Here is a 21,236-nt window from a genome sequence, read left to right as displayed (position 1 = left end):
GCTTCAACAATTATCAAAGTAAGCAGTATTAATTATCAGAAAGATGATACTAATTGACTGACTTTCCAAAATATTTTGTTAGCCTAAATATTTTGACAATTTATTGAGATACTCAAATGGAAAAAACCCAGCCACTAAAGGATATGTGCATCATAGAAACTAATGGGGCATAAAATTATTCATGGTAACTGAACCTGTTATCTTTCTTGGATGCTTCTCTAGGAACTCAGGTCTACTGAAGTCACTGAGTCAGCATTAAAACCTTTTGACTCAAATCACTTCCACAAAATGTATTTACAATTTGTGCTGGAAATGGAAGGAACAGCTCAAAAGCAGGAGTGCAGAAGCAATAAGCATTTTGAAGAAACAGAACAAAACAAAATAGTGTTAAGTTGAAAATGAACTACCTATTTGGCACTGTCCTATGAAGAATCAAGTTAGAGCAGAACCTCCCCACCTATACCCCAACCACCACCCGCACACACAAAAAGAGGAAGTTATTTCAAGAGTAAAACTCATACTAAGTCAAAGGCCTGAACAATTGTTATTTTCAGATTCTATGCATTTACACAGTCCACCTACAAAAATTATGTTAACCTCTCAGATAATATATTTACTCTTAGAACATAAACTTAAATTGGCATACTTGGGGGGGAAAGTCATTAAACTAAAAAGCCTAAATATACAGTTACCTTTAAATTAAAAAAAACAAAATAAAATTCTTAGTTTTATACAGTAAGTAAATGTTTTATACAGAAGACTTTTCGTTACGTTCAAAATGTTACTGTCATTATCCAACATTTGACTTATTTGAAAACACTTTGATACAGACTGATTCTTAAATAGCTGTGAGTATCGATCCAGATTTTGACATCTTGACACAACTAATAACCACAGGCAAAAAAATACACAAATAAATACAAAACAAAACAGTAACATTCTTACTTGTCCCATTGGCGGCCCTCCCATAGGAGGCATCATTTGCGGCATCATTCCATGAGGTACAGGAGGCATATTCGCTCTCTGACCCATAGGGTGCATTCCCATTGGGGCATAATGCATGCCAGGGTGCCCCATCTGAAAAAGAGGGTCAATTTAAAAATTACCAAGTAATAACAAATGCTTCTAAAAAATCTGATTTCAACAAATCCGTTACATGCAGTGTTGAATTAGGCTACTGTATGTTATTGGGTTAGTTTTACTATCTTGCAGAGTGCACTACACCAATATTACAATGAGCTTGCGAGTGACCAAATTCCAGAACAACGTGTGAAAAATTAAAAGCACGCTGATTTAATCGGCTACTAATCAGCCTAGCTAAACTCGGGATTAAACATCTGTGAAAGTCAGTTTAAGAACTATTACAGTGAAAACCACAACTTTGTCCTATTTTACACAGATACAAGATGGTTAGCTATTGTTACAATACTCCTTGTTCTTAAACCTATTTCTAAAATTACCTTAAACTTTAAAGCATTTAATTTACCATATTCAGATTAGGGCTTGTCTTACAAATAAAACACAAACAGTATGGGTGCCCAGAACACTGCATCCTAACAGAAAACATCTCTTTCGCCTGATAGCATCTTAACACCGGTAGAATTACTTCTGCCAAAAAAAATATTTTCAAAAACTAAGGCCTGTCATTCACCGACACTGAATGCAAACTACACGTCCGTTTTAATGCGCTTTTAAAAGACAACTTTACTTACCTGTGTACCTATTGTTCTAGGTCTTAAAACCAGGTAATTATCCCCTTCCAATTCTCCCAGGTATCGACCCTTGCAGACAGTACTACCACTGGTGAAAACACATTTTGGCAGCCTGTTTTAAAATTCACGAAATCAAGTCTCTGTCTTCCCTCTTTCCTGCCAAATCGGGCCTACCTCTCTCAAGACGCTCACCCCGCCTAGGGCGCAGCACCTCCACCGCGCATCTGTCTAGGCCAAGCCCACTGGCAACTTCCAGGGTCCCCACATCCTTCCCTTTGTGCATCCTCTCCCTCCATTTCGCTCCTTCATTACACATCCCACCATCTCGAGCTCTTCCTTCGTCCATTCTTATCTTCTTCTCCTTTTGGAGAAAGCTTCCTGTCTGATTTCGCTTTTCATTGTGCCGCTTTCCCCCTGCCCCATCGATCCCTTACCGAGGGCCGTCTCCTCAGGAAGCCGTCAGCAGAGACCCAAGAGCTGGAGCAGAGGCTTGAGCCGGACAATCTCCGCTCCCCGTCCCCGGGACCCCGCGAGGGAGGTTGGCTCTCCATTTCACTCACCATGAGGCCTCCACGCTCGGCTCCCGTTCCCGGCCTCATCGTCGGGTTCAGACTGCTCCGCCGGCGGCCACTGCCGCTGCACCAACCAAGAAGAAGCGATCTGAGTGGCTGGCGCCCACTGGGGCCAAAGGTTAAAGGCTGACCTGCGCTACGAGGCGGAAACAGCGGGGCCAATAAACTGACAGGCTTCCCCGCTATCCAATCAGAGTGCGGAGTCGATACGCAGCTCTGCGGCGATTCGCCCCCAGCCTCAGCCTCACTCGGCGTCGCCTGCATAAGAAGGGGGAAAGGGGGACAGAGGAAGTTTCTGTGCCGAGTCCTCTTGTCGGGAGGACTCCACCAACTTTCCCCGGGAAGAGAAGATATTTGTGTCCCAGTTTCCCGAACTTAGACCGCCTCACTCCGTAGGGGGTGGGCAGTGGGGGCTTGCCATCTTCAACCTCCCCGCCTGAGTTAACGTCTACCCCACAAACCTGAGGCTTCAGGGGTAGAGTGGGGTGGAGGGTGGGGTGAGCAGCTTCTAGTGTTAGCGGTGGTTGGGGTCGGATGCGCGCGCGGTGGTCGCGGCGCAGGGAAAGGGGCTGCGAAAGCAAGAGGAGGGGGCCCGAGGAGAGGGTTCGGGCTCCGAATGCACCAGCAGGGTAGCAGGCGCCCGGGCAGGGCGGAGGTGGGAAGTGGTGGTAGGGGCGGGAGAACAATGCGAAAGGGAAAGAGAAATTGGCTAAGGCGAAGCAAGCTAGTCGGGAAGTGAGCTGCCGTTAATTAGGAAGCCGGGCTAGAGTGCGAGCGTAGAGGGGAAGAAGGGTGAAGACAAATGAGTGCGGGAATGTGAATCGGCACCGGCGGGCGCTAGGACCGGGCGTCGGGAAGTTGCCGCTTTGGGGCTATCGGGGCGCGCGCCCGCCTGGAGCTGACGCGGCCGTGGCGGCGGTCTCTGGCCCAGACGAAACGCTACAGGGAGAGGAGACTCCACTACTTTGGGCCTCGGCTTGCCCCTCCCTGCATGCCTCCCTGCCTAGCTTCCCTCCTACTGCCCGAGGTCTGCGCTCTAGTCCAGAGGCGCCCAGTCTTTCGGAGGACGCAAGGGACCATCCCCGCCCCTCTACGCACCCTTGGGCTCCCCTGTGTCGGGTGGTGGAGGCCCTGGGGGGCCCTGCCGCTGATTGGCCGCTGCGAGCGCGGGGCGGGACGCGTGGGAGACTCACGACCTCCGCGGGCTTCCTAGTGTTCCCGCCATGTCGTTCGTGGGGAGCGAGGGGCGCTCGGCTCTGACGCGCCGCCGCCTGGGCACCCCTCTCCAGCCCTCTCGGCCGGCGTTTTCTGCCTTCACTCAAGGGGACAGTTGGGGTGAGGGTGAAGTTGACGAGGAGGGATGCGACCAAGTGGCCCGCGATCTGCGGCTGGAGTTCTCGGTCGGGGCGTCGTCGGAGCCTAGAAAGGGTTCGCTTTTCCCGCCGGGCCGGGACCGCTCGCTGCTCCTGCCCGAGAAGCGCAATGGCATCTTCTCGGCGAATGCGAGCGGCCGGGCCCAGTCTCGGCGATGGCCCGTCCAGGTCCTCTCGATTGCCTGTTCGCTGCTGTTCGCCGTCCTCCTCGCCTTTCTCCTGGCCGTCACCTACCTGGTCGTGAAAGGTACTGACGCTCGGGCACTGAAAGTCTGTCCCAAGTAAAGTTGTGCTTGGGTTTGGCTGTCGACCCCTCTCCCCGTCAGAAGCCGGCAAGCCTAGTAGCCACTTTCACCCAGAGTCCTCATTTGAACCTTTCTTTGCTCGTCTCTCTTTGTCTTCTCTTTTCTGAAAGGTGGAGGCTCCTGGTCTCGGTTAGGAGACCTATTTTAAGAATGGGTCTTGATTTAATGGGTACTCTTGAAGAAACAGTATCAAAGTCAGTGACACTTGAGGTGAAATACTGGAAAAATTTAGCACAATGCAGATCATTAAAAGAAGACGGTGCAAAGTGTGTGTACTTAAAATAGGCCATACATATTTAAAGACTAATCCGCAAATGGTTAAAAATGTGCTGCTATCTACCGATTCCTGAGTATGCTTGCAGAATTCCTGAAGGATTAGGCTTTCCATGCCACAACCCAAATTTCTACTTTTGTAGGTAAAATAATTAGCCTGGCTAATTATTAAATTTATTTATTAAATTTGCAAAGAAGTTTTTATTTTAAATTTGCAAAGAAGTGTACTGGTAAAGTTCTATTGCAGAAACTAGATAGCCTATTCGTTTTCTGATTAACAGTTTAATTGTGCTGTGTCTCAAGTTGAAATATCGGCCAGATTGGAATAGAAAGACATGTGCCTTGAAAGGTTTTCCAAAGTTTATATGGCTATATATGGTTGGATATTTTATGTTACAGTGGAGAGAATCAGACCTGAGTTTAAATCTCAATTCTTACTCTTGTGTGACTGGCCAAGTTACTGACAACGAAAAACTAAACTTGCCTTAGTTTGTTGTCTGAAAACCACCCAACACATTGTCACCCAAGTATTTGTTTTACTTCATTAGATAGAATTAAGTCTGTTTAACTCCAGTTTTTATTTTTCCTCCTTGCTTCTAAGCCCCTAGTGGGCTGCAGATGGTATCTAACGGCATGCCATGCTTGATTCTCATAGAGAAGACAGATTGGCAAGTAAATCTGCTCCTCTTTTTAACAATGGTATTGGGTGTAAACTGTCGATGTTAAATATTTGAGTGCCAGTGTTTCATTCCTCTATTGTTCCCACCCCCCACCTTCACCCGCTCTTTTTTTCTGTGCAACTCTGGGCATTTAGTAGGTAGTTTATTTCTCTTGCTCTGAAAGAGTCGCAAAGCCTGGTTAGTGTAAATACATTGTAGAAGATACTGAACTGTGCTTATTGTGGAGAAGGAAGAAAAGAAGGGAACTCAAAACCGTACCCTATAATTTGCATTGCATAAAATGTCTTCACAACCTTAAGGAACCAACATTTCCATTTTTTATATATGGCAGTTACTCATGGGTATTTGTTTACTAAAGGTCCCACATGGCTAGGAAATGGAATCAATTTGAACCTAGTTGTTTCTGACTCCAGAGCACTTTCCATAACTCCACTATGTCTTCTCAGCTTTTGAGAATAATTACATTCAAATTATAAAATCATCTGTTTTATCCAAACCCCTTTTGTATTTACAGAGTTACATGCTGAGAATTTAAAGAATGAAGGTGATACAGACACTGGGCTATTAGGTATGGACTTGTTACTTCATTTACCTTGAACTCACTTTTGTTTTTCTAGATCATGTTTAAACTGTACCAAAGTTTGGATAAAATACTTAATATAATCCCTTGTGCAATTGATTCAGTCTTAATCTTTTTCATTTGTATATGTCTGTGGTAAGTTTTATTAGATTTTCTTCTTATATCTGTATGGCGTATGTGTGTGTGTATGTATGTATGTATACCACCGACACTAGGAATACATTTTGAACACAATTGTATATGATGAAGACATGGAGAGTACTTACTTAACATTTTCAAGTTACCTTCTGGAAGAATCTCCCTATACTTCTTCCTAGGAATAAAAAACAAACAAATTTCCTCATAAACTGAGCAAAGAAAATAAATAACTTAAGCAAACCTCAGGAGAAATTTAAGTACAAATCTCCTTATAAACAACTTGTTTTTTAAAAATGTGGAAAGCATTGGGTGTACTTGCATAGGTTAACAACAACTAGAAAAGAGACCTTTCTGATGGAATGTCTGATAGAATGTTGTAGTTTATAGGTTTCTAGTGAAAAATTCAAGGTTATTTATTTCTTTATATTTATCTTTCTTTGCCAAAATGATTTCGAAGAGTTCAGAATTTTACCTGTCTGGTGTATTTTACTCCTATTTGCTGTAATTTATTTGATCACTGAATTAGAAAAAGAAAATTTTTGATATCCCATCCTTCATGTGACCCTCCCCCAATCCTAACAACCTATTTAATCTACTTCTTTAAGGCTAATGCTCTCATGATGATACAAAGTATATAGTCTACCATATTTGCAGAAAGGGAAACTTTTATCCTCAAATTACAAATTAGTTTGCTAGATGTTCAGTTAAAACTTGTCTGTGCTTTTCTCACCTTGTTTCATGAAAACATGTACTTATTTTGTTACTCATTTTATCAGGATATGTTGTTACACTGTTTCTAAAAAAGCTGAAATTATGAGGCTTTTCATAGCATTTATCGATCTTGTCAACTCTTGATGCAGTAGAAATATAATCTTATGAACTAGGCATGAATTCCTACTTGTTATTTAAAAGTTGGTAAGATTTCATATTTATGAAAAGAATGGGTGGCACTTTTCATCTGAAGGAAAGGCTTGTTCAAGGTCAAAAAAATATAATAGGGCTTTGTTACTGTACTGCTTGTTTTTCCACTCCAGTTAAATAGTCTGGTATTGCTTTTAGGTGCACTTGGTATATACTTAATACTGTGACACCAAATAGAAGATCATTATCTAACTATTTGCTAATAACATGGATTCACTTTCAAGATCTGAAACAATCTCAGGAGTGAGGAGAAACTTCTGTGTCTTTATGGCAGAAAACACTGAACAATAGGCCAATACAAAGATCCTTATTTTGAACCAGTCCTCCAGTGGGCAGATGGAGAATATACTCATCACCTAATGGACTGATTTGGTTAGTTTTCTGGGGATTAATTTTGAAGTAACCATAGTTATATTTATAGCATATAACATTTTGACATGTGTCATAGTGCTCTTCTCTAGTAAGATAATAGGATTCTTAAAAATCTGTTTCAGAGAAGCAGTACCAAGATGATGAAGCTCTTGCGAGGTGGAGGTGACAGAAGTAACACCTGCCCTTAAATTGTTTTAAGATGGAATTCTCTCCTGTTGGGGAAAAAAAACAAGTTAGTTTCTTTACAGAATAATGTTTTGAATTGACTGCTGGCCACTGATTAAAAATCCTGTGAGACAGCTGATAGTTGAAAAGATTGGCCAGTTCTCTCAAATTTCAGCTTGAATCCAAATCAACCCAGAGTTGACTAACTTAGATACTAAGAAAGATTGCTGTATTAGCTTACACCTGAGGAAATGGCATTGCAATTATATCTTTTCCTATTTATGATTAATATAAAAATTTTTACATGAAGAAACAATCCAGAGTCTTTAATAAAAATTGTTGTTTAAGTTCATTATATACAGAAAAAGAATGCAGACTTTCATTAGATAGTATTAATTTTGTTGTATTTCATTATATTTAGTTTGCTGTTTACGTAATAGGAACCTCATAGCCACATGTAATGTTTGATACTTTTGTATATTACCTGTTGTTTTTTGTCCTAATTCTTGTTGCCCATATATGTTGTTATCTTTATATTTCAGTGACACAGGTTTAAATTTTATTGCAAAGTTTCAGTTCTTTGATTGAAAGTTGGTTGGTTTTTAGAAACAAATAATATGAGCGTGGCAACTGCCATAAAAAAGTTCTCTTTCTAGAAAGATTAATAAAAATTTTGCACACTGCTAATTTTTTTATTGCTATTTAATCCTAGTCCAAGGTTGGTATTGCTCAGTAAAGGCAGATTATAGCAACAATTCTCACTTTGGAATGTGTAAAAATCACCTAGGCTTTCTTTTAAAAAGTACCTCTAGAGTTTGTTTCAGCCAGGGAAGAGCCCAGGAATCTTAAAATTTTTTACAGGTAATTCTGATGCATGCACTACAGTTGAGAGGTACTTTCAGGGCTATAATCTCAGTTCTTTTAAAACAAGTGTATTCAAGTATTAAAGAGTTGACCAGTGAAAAACAATCTAACAAGAAACAATGTTTAAGCCCAAATTCCTGTTAAGAAACCTAAGTTCCCAAGAAACTGAGACATTGCTATTCTTTTGTCATGTTTGTTTCACTGAAAGAAATATTTTGGGAAGCCCTATTTGTAAGTTTAAAAAAAAAGTTTCATGATGTCCATGGTGTCAGTATTTGGGGTAGTTAATTGATCCTAATGGATAATAGGATTAGGCTATTTTAGTATTCATCTTTACTAATGAGGTAGTCCAGCCAGGGAGCTATGATTGATACTACCAGCTGCTTTTGGAACTGATCTTTCAGGGAAGAACACACACTGCAGAGTTCTTAGGGCTTTCTTTTTATGATTGTCCTGCAAACCATCCCCTACTGTAAGCCTGTTTTTCAGGGAGATTAATCAAATAAAACTTAAGTTTATTGAGTTAAAATCACATTCCACTCATTCCTTCTTAAAGTTATTCTCTGGCCAAATTGCACTAATCATATATATACAGCATTGAGTTGTTTCATTTTTGCACATTGGCTTGTGCATCTGTTGCCTTTTTCCAAATTTTATGACATTTCAAGCACTTAGTCCTATTTCCAATGTTTGCATTTTTTTTTTTTGAGTGCGCTTACATGTGTAATTTGAAAAATAAAACAAACAAACAAAAAAGGAATAAACCCATAAATAATGACAACAGACTCCAGCACAGAGAATTTAACCAATAATATAATAATATCTTAGTATGGCAGCAGGTGACACTGTGGTGAGCCTTTAGTAATATAGGTAATGATCAAGTCACTATACTATAATCTGAAACCAATATTGTAAATCAACTATATTCCAATAAACTAAAGAAGTGAATAAATAAAATTTGGCAAATAATCCATAGAAATGTTATATATAAGTATATGTGTACATATATTATATATTATATATATGTACATGTGTATATGTGATTTATCTCATTCTTTGACTTTTACAAATTGTCAGTACCAGTAATAATAAAGTTTTAAATTGACATTTCTTAACTCAAATGAGGAAAAGGTTGTTGGATATGAAAGAGGGAAACTGTTTTTTCAATCCTGTTCAGAATGAAAGGAACTAAGCAAAGGAAATCACAGGATTAGCAAAACAGCTGAAAGTCTCCTCAAGACACCCGCAGGCCAGCAATCAGCAGGTGACTGTTTCCCTGGTACAGCTTTCCAGTTCTTCTAGCTTTTATTTCGTTAAAATGAAGACAATGTTTGCATTTTTTTCCTCTCTTAATATACAGTATAATAAAATGACCTTTTATTTGAGGCAAACCTGAAATAAGTACATAAGGAACATAGACGGAATTTGCCTTTAACAGAAAATGCTTAATTTAACACTATTATCAAATTAAATGTAGTGCTAGTACTTTTAAATAGACGTTGTAAAATAGTGTCATACAGGAATATAGTCAGACTTAATGGAGTTCCTTTAGTGTCTAGAAAGCTTTTGAATTTGATCTTTGGTGATTGTCATTCCTTGCCATCTACTAGTTAATAATTAACATTAAATTAAGCCCCTTTTGTGGCTGGGACCAGATTCCTAGCATCTTGTAGTAAGAAGTTTTGAGTTACCTATTTAGTTTCTCTTTTATGATTGAGTTGTTTGCAGTTTCCTGCATATTTACAGAGATGACTGACACACACTGAGCTCAATAAAAAATGAAGCTAGTTCATTTGAAGAGCTCATCAAGTACTTACTTTCGCAGATTGATAAGTAAGACTCTACTATCCTAATTTCATGATACAGAATATTAGAAAAATTGTAAAAAATTCTAAGACAAAGGGTCTGTTGGGAAGTGACCATTCTCTTAGAAAAACTCTTTCTTTCTTACATAAGTTAAAAATGGTTGAAAACCATGAACTTGAACCTTTTAATGAATGTATGAATCTTGTAATTTCAGCCTGCAGTCTATTAAGGTAATGATACAATGCTATTTGCAAAAGGGTGGGGAACTCAAAAAATATTTCATTAAAAAATTCATAAGTATAATGCTCCACATCACTAATCATCAGAAAAAAGCAAATTAAAACCACAATGAGCTATCACCTCACACCAGTTAGGATGGCCAACATCCAAAACACAAACAACAACTAATGTTGGCGAGGATGTGGAGAAAGGGGAACCCTCCTACACTGCTGGTGGGAATGTGAACTAGTTCAACCATTGTGGAAAGCAGTATGGAGGTTCCTCAAAAAACTCAAAATAGAAGTACTATTTGATCCAGGAATTCCACTCGACCCAGGAATTCCACTTCTAGGAATTTACCCTAAGAATGCAGGAGCCCAGTTTGAAAAAGACATATGCACCCCTATGTTTATCGCAGCACTATTTACAATAGCCAAGAGATGGAAGCAACCTAAGGGTCCATCAGTAGATGAATGGATTAAAAGGATGTGGTGCATATACATAGTGGAATATTATTCAGCCATAAGAAGAAAGCAAATCCTACCATTTACAACAACATGGATGGAGCTAGAGGGTATTATGCTCAGTGAAATAAGCCAGGCGGAGAAAGACAAGTATCAAATGATTTCACTCATCTGTGGAGTATAAGAACAAAGAAAAAAACTGAAGGAACAAAACAGTAGTAGACTCACAGAACCCAAGAATGGACAGTTACCAAAGGGAAAGGGACTGGGGTGGATGGGTGGAAAGGGAGGGATAAGGGGGAAAAAGGGGCATTACGATTAGCACACATAATGTAGCTGGAGGGGGGGGACACGGGGAACGGCACTATATACAGAGAAGAAAATGATTCTATAGCATCTTACCATGCTGATGGATAGTGACTGTAATGGGGCATGTGGGGGGGACTTGATAATAGGGGGAGTCTGGTAACCATAATGTTTAAGTAATTGTACATTAACTATAAATAAGTAAATACATACATACATACATACACACACACACACACACACACACACACACAAGTATTATTGTCCTGTCCTCCAGCACAGTTTTTATCATACTGTGGGTATTGCTTACTCGTACTACTACAAGAACAATGCCTAGGGGGAAAAGGAAAGAAAACTTCCTATGTTCCCATACTGGGAAAGGTTTCTTACTTAAACACTGTTATGCGACCAATTACACCTTCTTCATAGAACTTAATTCCTCAACAGCAGACTGCTAATTTTGAATTCCCATTTTAGAGCTTCTGGCATTTGAAATGTTAAATAAACTGGCTTACTATGAAATACACTGCAATAATGAAAAAGAATGACATAGATCTATGTATACAGACACAGAATGAACTCCAAGACATTGCTTAACATTTTAATAATGGTGTGGAATGTGCATGATTCCAATTACGTTTTTTTCTACAACAATGACAAAACCATGTTTTAAATTATCATATGTATATAAGTGAAAAGGAAAATATCTGAAAATACAAGTAGATTGGTAGATTAGTGGGAACCTTTGCTTTAATTGTGGGAATCTTTTTCCTGTGGTACTATATTATTAATTTCAGATGGTGGATAAGATAAAATTTCCATCATTTCATTAACTGATGAAAATTGAGCTGTAGAGAAGAAAAGAAAGATTATTATATGTTCTAAATATTTTATTTAACAATTTCAAATTTGTAGAGATGAGATAACTTTGAAAAGTTTTATGAAGAATATATGTATGTATTTAAAGGCCTATATCCCTTGACACAGCAGTTCTTCCTCCAGAAATTTATACAGATGTATAACTGTATAGTTGAGTACAAGAATGTTACTTGGAACATTATTTTTAATAGTGAAAAACTGAAATAATAGAAATATGCAATGGAATTGTGACTATGTGTACTGATATGAAAGGTCTCTGACATGCAAAAAAGGTGAAGGACAGTTTTTCTTGTGACAGACTCATTTGTGGAAAAAAGCAGAAAATATGTAATATTGTACCTTATTTGTGCATAACTACTCCATATAGCTATCTACATTACCTAGATACTAGATATCTAATTTTGGAAAAGATGCACAATATACTCTTAGCTGATTGCTTTTAGGAGTGGAATTGGTGAATTGGGGAAAGAAGACTTCAATTTTTATGTGCTTTTGTACTTTTAAAAATTACATTAACTTACACAATAAGGTTTGTAAAACATTAGTTGTCAGAGTTTTAGCTTCGTGGTTCTGGAGATAGGGACTTGTTACAAATTTAGTGGTTGGGAGTTGCCAGCTTCTGTGGCTTTTCTGCTTGTTCATAAATAAATTGAGTAATGTTCAGAAGCCTGAGTACTTCGAGGCTGTAATAGTGCAGTGTACTTTTTTTAGCCCATCATTGTGACCTGACTTTTTTTTATTAAGGTATCATTGATATACACTCTTATGAAGGTTTCACATGAAAAACAATGTGGTTTCCACATTCATCCATATTATCGAGTCCCCCCCATGCCCCATTGCAGTCACTGTCCATCAGTGTAGTAAGATGCCACAGAGTCACTACTTGTCTTCTCTGTGCTACATTGTGTGACCTGACTTTTACCAGTGGTGTGTAACTGTTGGTTAGTTCAGAATGAATATAAAATAATTCAAATACCCAAAGTGAGGCAGGCACTTAAACCATGGAGTAGTAGTCATTTCTGAAAACTCAAGAATATTCTTGGATTAAACTTGATTGTAGGAATATTCTTGGTGTTCTGTTAAAGCACCTGAATGAAAAAGCTTGTCCGGCTTTAGAGAACCTCATACTTTGTTAGTTTTTAATATGTTACTTTGTGTCTTTCTCACTTTTTTTTTTAGGTGTAAGCAAGTTTTCATTATTCCATGGCAGTCCCCAGATATTTGACTTTTCTTAATTATCTTTGTTCTGCAGACTTTATGTACTATAAGATGCTAAACTTAGAGTAAACTTGTCCGTTATTTTCTCCCTTCTTTAGAAGTATTCATCTGAATAATAACAAATAATAGCAATTTGGCAAAATCGTCACCCTTAAGTTGTACTTGTACACTAAGTTAAATTGTACACTAAGTAATCTTTAAATTTCTATTTTGATGCCCTCTCATTGAATTGACAGAAAGATTGTACCTTAGTCTTTACAAAGATTCTGTCTACCCATTTCCAAGTTGGTTTTAAGGTTCTAGAGGCTGATTCTGCTAGGATATTGGGATAGGGGTGCAATCTCATCTTTAAGACATTTGCTCAAATGAGTTGCTACTGAAATATCTCACATTATGGTCAGGATGGCCTTTCAGATGCAGCACCTTATAGCCAAATGACCATCTGCTGTTCTCTGCCCCACTTAGGACAAGGCATCTGTGCACTTGATCTGGGCACATCTGCCAAGAAACTGTACATAGCTGTAATTCCTCTCTGGTATTGTGTGGTCTCTTCTCAATGGCTGTGCCAAGAAGTCCCAGTAGCACTACGCTCTCCCCTTAAACACACAAGTGCAAACACACATAACATCCTTTCTTGAAACCAGGGGAATCTTTCTCACCTCTAGAGAAAGCCCTCACTCTTTCTCCCAGTTCTACACAATTCCTGTGCTGTTATCTATGCAAGACGTATTATGTTTATCGCCTTGCTTATATCTATCCTCCTAGTTCCTTAATTATTTCGCAACAAAAACACCAAAGAGACCCTGGGGCTGTTTCTCCTTTCTTCTTTGCCACATCCTTCTGGGGCCGGGAACACAAAAGTATATTATCTCTTTAAAAGGGTGTAAGGGAAGGAGAACTACCAGGGAAAAAAATTAAGCTAATGTTTTAAAAATATTTTGCCAGTTCTTTTTTTTTTTAGATAATTATTTTTTATTGAAGGGTAGTTGACACACAGTATTACATTAGATTAGTTTCAGGTGTACAACACAGTGATTCAACATTTATATACATGATAACTCTAGGTACCAGCTATCACCATACCAAGTTGTTACAATATTTTGACTATATTCCTTATGCTATACATTACATCCCGGTTACTTATTTATTTTACAATTGGAAGTGTGTACTTTTTTATTTTTTGGTGTTGTTGTTGTGAGGGCATCTCTCATATTTATTGATCAAATGGTTGTTAACAACAATAAAATTCTGCATAGGGGGGTCAATGCTCAATGCACAATCATTAATCCACCCCAAGCCTAATTTTCGTCAGTCTCCAATCTTCTGAAGCATAACGAACAAGTTCTTACATGGAGAACAAATTCTTACATAGTGAATAAGTTACATGGTGAACAGTACAAGGGCAGTCATCACAGAAACTTTCGGTTTTGCTCATGCATTATGAACTATAAACAGTTCAAATATGAATACTCATTTGATTTTTATACTTGATTTATATGTGGATACCACATTTCTCTATTATTATTATTTTTAATAAAATGCTGAAGTGGTAGGTAGATACAAGATAAAGGTAGAAAACATAGTTTAGTGTTGTAAGAGAGCAAATGTAGATGATCAGGTGTGTGCCTGTAGACTATGTGTTAATCCAAGCTAGACAAGGGCAATAAAACATCCACGGATGCAGAAGATTTCTCTCAGAACAGGGGGGATGAGGTTCTAAGCCTCACCTCTATTGATCCCCAATTTCTCACCTGATGGTCCCCCTGAAACTGTGCCTGTCTTAGGTTGTTCCTCCCTTGAGGAATCTTACCCGTCTCTGGCTAACCAGTCATCTTCCGGGGCCATACAGGGAAATGTAAAGTTGGTAAGTGAGAGAGAAGCCTTATTGTTTTAAAAGGTTAGCTTTTTACTTCTTTGCATATTTATGCCCTGTGGCTTCTATGCCCAGCATTTGTCTTGAGGTATCTTTACCATTTGGAAGAATTATGATACTCGGTAAATTTGATATGAGGCACGAATTCTATTTAAGGGTTGTAATTAGGAAGGAAGAAGAAAAGCTATAGAAGTAGCAGGCAGAAGAAAACATGGGAAGATTGATTATTTCTTTGACATATCTTCTTGTAGAGTAACCAGCATGTATAGGTTTTAAACTACTACTTAAATTGCACACACACATTAACATAATAGGAGTATAGTTACATAACCAAAGCATACCTGTAATTACCAGCCATCTCCAGTGAAACCAAGAAAACCAGTTAGGCACCTTAGGCATTTGTGAAAACTTATCTATGATATGGTGGATATTGTCCAGCTGAGCTTGAACAGTCTGAGAGAAATCAGACAAATTAAAACAACCCATTCCTGGGGACTGTTCACGTCCCATATGTTCTTTTAACAGTAAATAGTCTGTAGTTGTAAGATTTTGGAGCGCTACAATTTGCACTTCTCCTAATTCTTGTTTGAGTTCCAACAGTATAGATCCAGTCAAATTTGTTGTTTTACTGTATGCACAGGCCAGTTTAGATATCTCCTTCTTCATTCCCATGGCAAGTCCAGAAACTGGTTGGATGAGTGCATCTACAGCTGTAGCAGTGCGTGGATCTTTGTTGGGGTTTTTTGATGATCATCTTCTGGCATGAGTCTTCCAGAGAGTGCTGATGTTGGAAGTTCTTTTTCGTATCGTATCTTAGTTCATTTTCGGGGTAGCCCAATTAGGCTTTGATCCTCTGTATAAACACAAACAGACCCTTTGCCTACACTTTTATATGCCCTTTATACCCTTGTGTAGGACTCATTGGAGGTCTCCACACATGAACTGCCTTTTTTTTTTTTTTTTTGGTATCATTAATCTACACTTACATGACGAATATTATGTTTACTAGGCTCTCTCCTATACCAGGGCCCCCCTATAAACCCCTTTACAGTCACTGTCCATCAGCATAGCAAATGTTGTAGAATCACTACTTGCCTTCTCTGTGTTGTACAGCCCTCCCCTTTCTCCCACCCCCCCATGCATGCTAATCTTAATACCCCCCTACTTCTCCCCCCCCTTATCCCTCCCTACCCACCCATCCTCCCCAGTTCCTTTCCCTTTGGTACCTGTTAGTCCATTCTTGAGTTCTGTGATTCTGCTGCTGTTTTGTTCCTTCAGTTTTTCCTTTGTTCTTATATTCCACAGATGAGTGAAATCATTTGGTATTTCTCTTTCTCCACTTGGCTTGTTTCACTGAGCATAATACCCTCCAACTCCATCCATGTTGCTGCAAATGGTAGGATTTGCCCTTTTCTTATGGCTGAGTAGTATTCCATTGTGTATATGTACCACTTCTTCTTTATCCATTCATCTATCGATGGACATTTAGGTTGCTTCCAATTCTTGGCTATTGTAAATAGTGCTGCGATAAACATAGGGGTGCATTAGTCTTTCTCATACTTGATTGCTGCATTCTTAGGGTAAATTCCTAGGAGTGCAATTCCTGGGTCAAATGGTAAGTCTGTTTTGAGCATTTTGATGTACCTCCATACTGCTTTCCACAGTGGTTGAACTAATTTACATTCCCACCAGCAGTGTAGGAGGGTTCCCCTTTCTCCACAGCCTCGCCAACATTTGTTGTTGTTTGTCTTTTGGATGGCAGCCATCCTTAATGGTGTGAGGTGATACCTCATTGTAGTTTTAATTTGCATTTCTCTGATAATTAGCGATGTGGAGCATCTTTTCATGTGTCTGTTGGCCATCTGTATTTCTGTTTTGGAGAACTGTCTGTTCAGTTCCTCTGCCCATTTTTTAATTGGGTTATTTGTTTTATGTTTGTTGAGGTGTGTGAGCTCTTTATATATTCTGGACGTCAAGCCTTTATCAGATCTGTCATTTTCAAATATATTCTCCCATACTGTAGGGTTCCTTTTTGTTCTATTGATGGTGTCTTTTGCTGTACAGAAGCTTTTCAGCTTAATATAGTCCCACTTACTCATTTTTGCTGTTGTTTTCCTTGCCCGGGGAGATATGTTCAAGAAGAGGTCACTCATGTTTATGTCTAAGAGGTTTTTGCCTATGTTTTCTTTCAAGAGTTTAATGGTTTCATGACTTACATTCAGGTCTTTGATCCATTTTGAGTTTACTTTTGTATATGGGGTTAGACAATGGTCCAGTTTCATTCTCCTACATGTAGGTGTCCGGTTTTGCCAGCACCATCTGTTGAAGAGACTGTCATTTCGCCATTGTATGTCCATGGCTCCTTTATCAAATATTAATTGACCATATATGTCTGGGTTAATATCTAGATTGTCTAGTCTGTTCCATTAGTCTGTGGCTCTGTTCTTGTGCCAGTACCAAACTGTCTTTGATTACTATGGCTTTATAGTAGAGCTTGAAGTTGGGGAGTGAGATCCCCCCTACTTTATTCTTCTTTCTCAGGATTGCTTTGACTATTCGGGGTCTTTGGTGTTTCCATATGAATTTTTGAATTATTTCTTCCAGTTCACTGAAGAATGTTGCTGGTAGTTTCATAGGGATTGCATCAAATCTGTATATTGCTTTGGGCAGGATGGCCATTTTAACGATATTAATTCTTCCTAGCCACGAGCATGGGGTGAGTTTCCATCTGTTAGTGTCCCCTTTAATTTCTCTTAAGAGTGACTTGTAGTTTTCAGAGTATAAGTCTTTCACTTCTTTGGTTAGGTTTATTCGTAGGTATTTTATTTTTTTTGATGCAATTGTGAATGCAGTTGTTTTCCTGATATCTCTTTCTGTTGGTTCATTGTTAGTGTATAGGAAAGCCACAGATTTCTGTGTGTTGATTTTGTATCCTGCAACTTTGCTGTATTCCGATATCAGTTCTGGTAGTTTTGGGGTGGAGTCCTTAGGTTTTTTTATGTATGGTATCATGTCATCTGCAAATAGTGACAGTTTAACTTCTTCTTTACCAATCTGGATTCCTTGTATGTTTTTGTTTTGTCTGATTGCCGTGGCTAGGACCTCCAGTACTATGTTAAATAACAGTGGGGAGAGTGGGCATCCTTGTCTAGTTCCCGATCTCAGAGGAAATGCTTTCAGCTTCTCGCTGTTCAATATAATGTTGGCTGTGGGTTTATCATAGATGGCCTTTATTATGTTGAGGTATTTGCCCTCTATTCCCGTTTTGCTGAGAGTTTTTATCATGAATGGATGTTGAACTTTGTCAAATGCTTTTTCAGCATCTATGGAGATGATCGTGTGGTTTTTGTCTTTCTTTTTGTTGATGTGGTGGATGATGTTGATGGACTTTCTAATGTTGTACCATCCTTGCATCCCTCGGATGAATCCCACTTGGTCATGATGTATGATCCTTTTGATGTATTTTTGAATTCGGTTTGCTAATATTTTGTTGAGTATTTTTGCATCTACGTTCATCAGGCATATTGGTCTGTAGTTTTCTTTTTTGGTGGTGTCTTTGCCTGGTTTTGGTATTAGGGTGATGTTAGCTTCATAGAATGAGTTTGGGAGTATCCCCTCCTCCTCTATTTTTTGGAAAACTTTAAAGAGAATGGGTATTATGTCTTCCCTGTATGTCTGATAAAATTCCGAGGTAAATCCATCTGGCCCGGGGGTTTTGTTCTTTGGTAGTTTTTTGATTACTGCTTCCTTTTCGTTGCTGGTAATTGGTCTTTAGATTTTCTGTTTCTTTCTGGGTCCGTCTTGGAAGGTTGTATTTTTCTAGGAAGTTGTCCATTTCTCCTAGGTTTCCCAGCTTGTTAGCATATAGGTTTTCATAGTATTGTCTAATAATTCTTTGTATTTCTGTGGGGTCCGTCGTGATTTTTCCTTTCTCGTTTCTGATACTGTTGATTTGTGTTGACTCTCTTTTCTTCTTAATAAGTCTGGCTAGAGGCTTATCTATTTTGTTTATTTTCTCGTAAAACCAGCTCTTGGTTTCATTGATTTTTGCTATTGTTTTATTCTTCTCAATTTTATTTATTTCTTCTCTGATCTTTATTATGTCCCTCCTTCTGCTGACCTTAGGCCTCATGTGTTCTTCTTTTTTCCAATTTCGATAATTGTGACATTAGACCATTCATTTGGGATTGTTCTTCCTTTTTTAAATATGCTTGGATTGCTATATACTTTCCTCTTAAGACTGCTTTTGCTGTGTCCCACAGAAGTTGGGGCTTAGTGTTGTTGTTGTCATTTGTTTCCATATATTGCTGGATCTCCATTTTGATTTGGTCATTAATCCATTGATTATTTAGGAGCGTGTTGTTAAGCCTCCATGTGTTTGTGAGTCTTTTTGCTTTCTTTGTACAATTTATTTCTAGTTTTATCCCTTTGTGGTCTGAAAAGTTGGTTGGTAGGATTTCAATCTTTTGGAATTTACTGAGGCTCTTTTTGGGGCCTAGTATGTGGTCTATTCTGGAAAATGTTCCATGTGCACTTGAGAAGAATGTATATTCCGTTGCTTTTGGATGTAGAGTTCTATAGATGTCTATTAGGTCCATCTGCTCTACTGTGTTGTTCAGTGCTTCTGTGTCCTTTCTTATTTTCTGCCCGGTGGATCTATCCTTTGGGGTGAGTGGTGTGTTCAAGTCTCCTAGAATGAATGCACTGCAGTCTATTTCCCCCTTTAGTTCTGTTAGTATTTGTTTCACATATGCTGGTGCTCCTGTGCTGGGTGCATATATATTTAGAATGGTTATATCCTCTTGTTGGACTGAGCCCTTTATCATTATGTAGTGTCCTTCTTTATCTCTTGTTACTTTCTTTCTTTTGAATTCTATTTTGTCTGATATTAGTACTGCAACCCCTGCTTTCTTCTCGCTATTGTTTGCCTGAAATATGTTTTTCCACCCCTTGACTTTTAGTCTGTACATGTCTTTGGGTTTGAGGTGAGTTTCTTGTAAGCAGCATATAGATGGGTCTTGCTTTTTTATCCATTCTATTACTCTGTGTCTTTTGATTGGTGCATTCAGTCCATTAACATTTAGGGTGACTATTGAAAGATATGTACTTATTGCCATTGCAGGCTTTAAATTCGTGGTTACCAAAGGTTCAAGGTTAGCCTCTTTAGTATCTTACTGCCTAAGTTAGCTCGCTTATTGAGCTGTTATATACATTGTCTGGAGATTCTTTTCTTCTCTCCCTTATTCCTCCTCCTCGATTCTTCATATGTTGGGTGTTTTGTGCTGTGCTCTTTCTAGGAGTGCTCCCATCTAGAGCAGTCCCTTTAAGATGTCCTGTAGAGGTGGTTTGTGGGAAGGAAATTCCCTCAGCTTTTGTTTGTCTGGGAATTGTTTAATTCCACCATCATATTTGAATGATAGTCGTGCTGGATACAGTATCCTTGGTTCAAGGCCCTTCTGTTTCATTGCATTTAATATATCATGCCATTCTCTTCTGGCCTGTAGGGTTTCTGTCTAGAAGTCTGATGTTAGCCTGATGGGTTTTCCTTTATAGGTGACCTTTTTCTCTCTAGCTTCCTTTAAAACTCTTTCCTTGTCCTTGATCTTTGCCATTTTAATTATTATGTGTCTTGGTGTTGTCTCCTTGGATCCTTTCTGTTGGGAGTTCTGTGTATTTCTGTGGTCTGTTCAATTATTTCCTCCCCCAGATTGGGGAAGTTTTCAGCAATTATTTCTTCCAAGATACTTTCCATCCCTTTTCCTCTCTCTTCTTCTTCTGGTACCCCTATAATACGGATATTGTTCCTTTTGGATTGGTCACACAGTTCTCTTAACATTGTTTCATTCCTGTAGATCGTTTTATCTCTCTCTATGTCAGCTTCTATGTCTTCCTGTTCTCTGGTTTCAATTCCATGAATCGCCTTTTGCATCCTATCCATTCTGCTTATAAACCCTTCCAGAGTTTGTTTCATTTCTGTGATCTGCTTTCTGGCATCTGTGATCTCCCTCCAGACTTCATCCCATCTCTCTTGCGTATTTCTCTGCATCTCTGTCAGCATGTTTATGATTCTTATTTTGAATTCTTTGTCAGGAAGACTGGTTAGGTCTGTCTCCTTCTCTGGTGTTGTCTCTGTGATCTTTGTCTGCCTGTAGCTTTGCCTTTTCATGGTGATAGGAATAGTTTGCAGAGCTGGGATGAGTGACGCCTGTAAGAACTTCCCTTCTTGTTGGTTTGTGGCCCTCCTCTCCTGGGAGAACAGCGACCTCTAGTGGCTTGTGCTGGGCAGCTGCGCTCAGACAGGGCTTCTGCTTCCTGCCCGGCTGCAATGGAGTTTTTCTCCACTGTTGCTGTGGGCGTGGCCTGGCTCGGGCTGTTTCTCCAAAATGGTGGAGTCACGTTGGAGGGGGAGCGGCCTGGAGGCTATTTATCTCCTTAAGGGGCCTCGAGCTCCCTGCAGCCCAGAGGATTAGCGTGCCCAGAGATCCCCGGATTCCCTACCTCTGGATTAAGTGACCT

General features: G+C 39.2%; 2 protein-coding genes across 9 annotated transcripts in view; one reads left to right on the top strand and one right to left on the bottom strand.

Moving 5' to 3' along the window:
- Positions 1-2,764, bottom strand: part of PRPF40A (pre-mRNA processing factor 40 homolog A) — a 53,825-nt gene extending 51,061 nt beyond the window's left edge. For 2 of the 8 annotated variants that reach the window (XM_036928273.2, XM_036928274.2), the window contains exons 1-2: positions 2,147-2,762; positions 946-1,077 (exon numbers count right to left, since the gene is read on the bottom strand). In XM_036928273.2, coding sequence (XP_036784168.2) covers positions 946-1,077; positions 2,147-2,548 — 534 coding nt within the window. In that variant the 5' untranslated portion in view covers positions 2,549-2,762. Of the gene's footprint in view, positions 1-945; positions 1,078-2,146 lie in introns of all 8 variants that reach the window. The other 6 variants (XM_036928280.2, XM_036928281.2, XM_036928278.2 and 3 more) reach the window with 4 other exon arrangements.
- Positions 2,765-2,934: 170 nt separating this feature from the next.
- The window catches only part of ARL6IP6 (ADP ribosylation factor like GTPase 6 interacting protein 6), a 35,316-nt gene continuing 17,014 nt past the window's right edge, over positions 2,935-21,236 (top strand). The window contains exons 1-2 of the mRNA XM_036928264.2: positions 2,935-3,904; positions 5,430-5,483. Coding sequence (XP_036784159.1) covers positions 3,508-3,904; positions 5,430-5,483 — 451 coding nt within the window. The 5' untranslated portion in view covers positions 2,935-3,507. The remainder of the gene's footprint in view (positions 3,905-5,429; positions 5,484-21,236) is intronic.

The sequence above is a fragment of the Manis pentadactyla genome, chromosome 8 (assembly GCF_030020395.1).
Source record: "Manis pentadactyla isolate mManPen7 chromosome 8, mManPen7.hap1, whole genome shotgun sequence".
Classification (NCBI taxonomy): domain Eukaryota; kingdom Metazoa; phylum Chordata; class Mammalia; order Pholidota; family Manidae; genus Manis; species Manis pentadactyla.
Note: the sequence above shows the minus strand (reverse complement) of the source record. Positions and strands in the feature narration are given on the sequence as shown.